Below are 2985 nucleotides of genomic sequence, written 5' to 3' on the forward strand. Positions count from 1 at the left end.
GGAGTTTTTCCCGTAGTATCATGATGTGCCGTTCTTAAAGCATAAGCTAATTCATTTATGTAGCCATCCCAGCGCTTGTGATGTGTGCTAACGTAACTGCGAATTATTTTTACAATGTTTTTATTAACTCTTTCTGCTATGTTAGCCTGTGGTCTATACGGAACCATTTTGATATGGCGTATATCAAGTCCATTGCATATGTTTTCAAATATTTGACTAATGAATTGTTTTCCGTTATCGCTAATGACTTTTATCGGTGCACCGTATTTTAAAATGTATATGTGTAAGAATGCATCTGCGACTGTTTTGGCTGACGCGCGTTTAAGTGGAACAATTTCTATCCATTTTGAAAAATGATCTACTATTACTAAAAGAAAACGATTTTTATTTAACTCGCTCTGGGGAAAGGGACCAAGGAGATCTATGCCTAAAATTTCATTCGGAAATGTAGCGCGAATGCTATTTAAGTACCCGGCCGGGCTGTAATTAATATCATTTATTAACTGACATTGATTGCAGGACCTGACATACGCCGTTACTATTTTGTATAATTGCGGGAAATATACCGCCTCGCGTACCCTTTTTTATAGTCTTTCTGACCCCGAGGTGGCCCGCTGTTTTTTTTTCGTGCAACTCCCTCAAAATGCTTAATCGAAGCGAGGCTGGGATGACTGGCTTATACTCAAGATTTTCGTTTGTTGTTTTCGTATAGAACAGGGGTCTCCAAACTACGGCCCGAGGGCCACATCCGGCCCGCGGACAGATTTTGTCCGGCCCGCGGAGAGCTAGCATACTTGAAAACTCCTTTTAGAGAACATATTTTTTATAGCAAATTAAATTTAGTTTACTGAAGTATTCTAATTTTATGTTGAATAATTATTAATATGACATCTACATTGATATGGTCATGGGCTAACTACTCATAACATTGTTATAGGCTTATTGTTATTGTTTTTGTGATAAGTTGGATAAAGAAACACAGAATTGTAATGAGTGAAAACATGTATAATATGCAGAAAATTTAACTTCAGTATATAATAACTAACAAATTATTGAAATGAATCCAACTAACATTTTATACATTTTAAATAAAAACATAACTTATAACAAGCATAATGACATATGAAATACTAATGAGATTTATGTAATTGAGCCTTTCCACTGACAATAGTTTGTAGTTGTGGACTCATTTTACTTGTACCAATTATTAAATGAGATTTAAGATGCTCATCAGTTAATTTAGATCTGTAAACATTTTTTGTGTACTTCATTTTGGAGAAGGTCTTCTCACACAATTAAGTAGTACCAAAAACAGAAAACAGCCCACGAGCAAATTTATGCAAATTATCAAATTGTGTCAGTGGAAGACTTATAAAATTCCAACAAAGATGAGTTTTGATATTTGTTCCTAATTATATCACTGCACTGTAGATCAATCATTTCCATTTGAAGTTCCGGGGCTAGGGTTTCAATGTCAGTATCAAAAGGATTCTGAAAAATCTTAATTTGATTCGCAATGGCATCAAAGTCCGAGAAACGAGTATCAAAATTTATTTTCAAAGCACTCAAAGTTTCGATTGCAAAATCGATAGGAAACTCAGTCTCAGTGGTGTGGCTGAATATTTCACATGTTTTAAAAATGTGAAAAATATTTACTTCGTAGTTGTGATTGAAACAGTATCAATTTCTTCCGGAATGATTTGATATTAGTGTATAAATCAGGAAGATGCTGTTTTCTCCTTGCAATCTCAAATTCTGTTCGTTCACATGTTTTGTCAAATCAACATAGAATGCTAACTTCCACAGCCATGCGTTGTTTTGTAATTCAGTAAGAGGTCGATGCTTTTCATTCAAAAAAAATTTCGATCACTGTTCGAAGTTCAAAAAAGCACTGAAGGACTTTTCCCACAACTAAGCCAACGTACGGCAGTATGATAAGGTAAGTCATTTTCTCCAATCTCTTCAATAAATTGTCGGAATTGTCGGTGATTCAGCCCAAAAGATCTGATAAAATTAACAGTTGATATGACTGGTTTCAGAACTTCAGACATATCCAAACATTTTCCACACAAAGACTGTTGATAAATGATACAATGTAAGACTAATGGTTTTGAACCACCGTCATTTTCTACAGCCTTTGACACAAGAGCGACCACTCCTTTATCTTTCCCACTCAGGTTTTTGCCTCCATCAGTTGTAATACATTTCAAGTTTTTCCATCGAAGGTTCTTTTGATTAATGGCCATTTCAACTCCTTTAAAAATATCTGTACCAGTAGTTGTGCCATGAATACTATACATATCAAGAAGTTCTTCATGCACTTCATAGCTTTTATCTACTCCTCGAATATAAATCAACATCTGAGCAGTATCTGACACATCCGTTGACTCATCCAAGGCCAAAGAAAACCACTCAACATGTCCATTTTTGTCGAACAGTTGAGAGGATATATTTTCAGCGATGTTTTCTACCCTTCGAGCCACAGTGTTTGCTGACATACTGACAGCTTTTAATAAATTTACCTTTTCAGGGCATATTTCTTCGGCTACTGCAATTATGCATTCTTTGATCATTTCTCCATCGGTGAATGGTTTTCCACGTTTTGCAATTTCAAGAGCCACACGAAAGCTATCACGAGTTGCAGCCTCTTGTTCAGTTTTGAGTTTTGTAAATGAAGATTGCTGCGATTTCTATCCGTGCTTCATAGCTTCGAATTTTTCTGTCCGCAAACTTCCTGTATATTTTGAGTAATTTTGAAAATGTTTTGTTTCATAATGACGTTTAATGTTATATTCTTTGAGAACGGCTATGCTTTCATTGCAAATCAAACATAGCGCCTTGTTACTGGACTCAATTACGAAATACTGAATGTTCCACTGATCTTTGAATTTTCTGCATTCACTATCAATTTTTCGCTTCTTTTCCATACTACTAAATCATGCACAAAAGCAACAATTCAAATCAAAATACTGTTACAAAGATGTC

General features: G+C 35.2%; 1 protein-coding gene across 1 annotated transcript; it reads right to left on the reverse strand.

Annotated features, from left to right (window-relative positions):
- Positions 1–1880: 1880 nt before the first annotated feature.
- On the reverse strand, positions 1881–2573 carry LOC146997397 (general transcription factor II-I repeat domain-containing protein 2-like). The gene has a single exon (XM_085817869.1). It carries the CDS (start codon positions 2571–2573, stop codon positions 1881–1883), a length of 693 nt encoding a protein of 230 aa, XP_085673995.1.
- Between the last annotated feature and the right edge of the window lie 412 nt (positions 2574–2985).

The sequence above is a fragment of the Stegodyphus dumicola genome, chromosome 5 (assembly GCF_044657685.1).
Source record: "Stegodyphus dumicola isolate Sdum_Otavi_A_Nest chromosome 5, ASM4465768v1".
Taxonomy (NCBI): Eukaryota; Metazoa; Arthropoda; class Arachnida; order Araneae; family Eresidae; genus Stegodyphus; species Stegodyphus dumicola.

Coding starts and splice junctions, on each gene's coding strand:
- LOC146997397 (XM_085817869.1), bottom strand. CDS start 2,573: ATGATCAAAGAATGCATAATTGCAGTAGCCGAAGAAATATGCCCTGAA.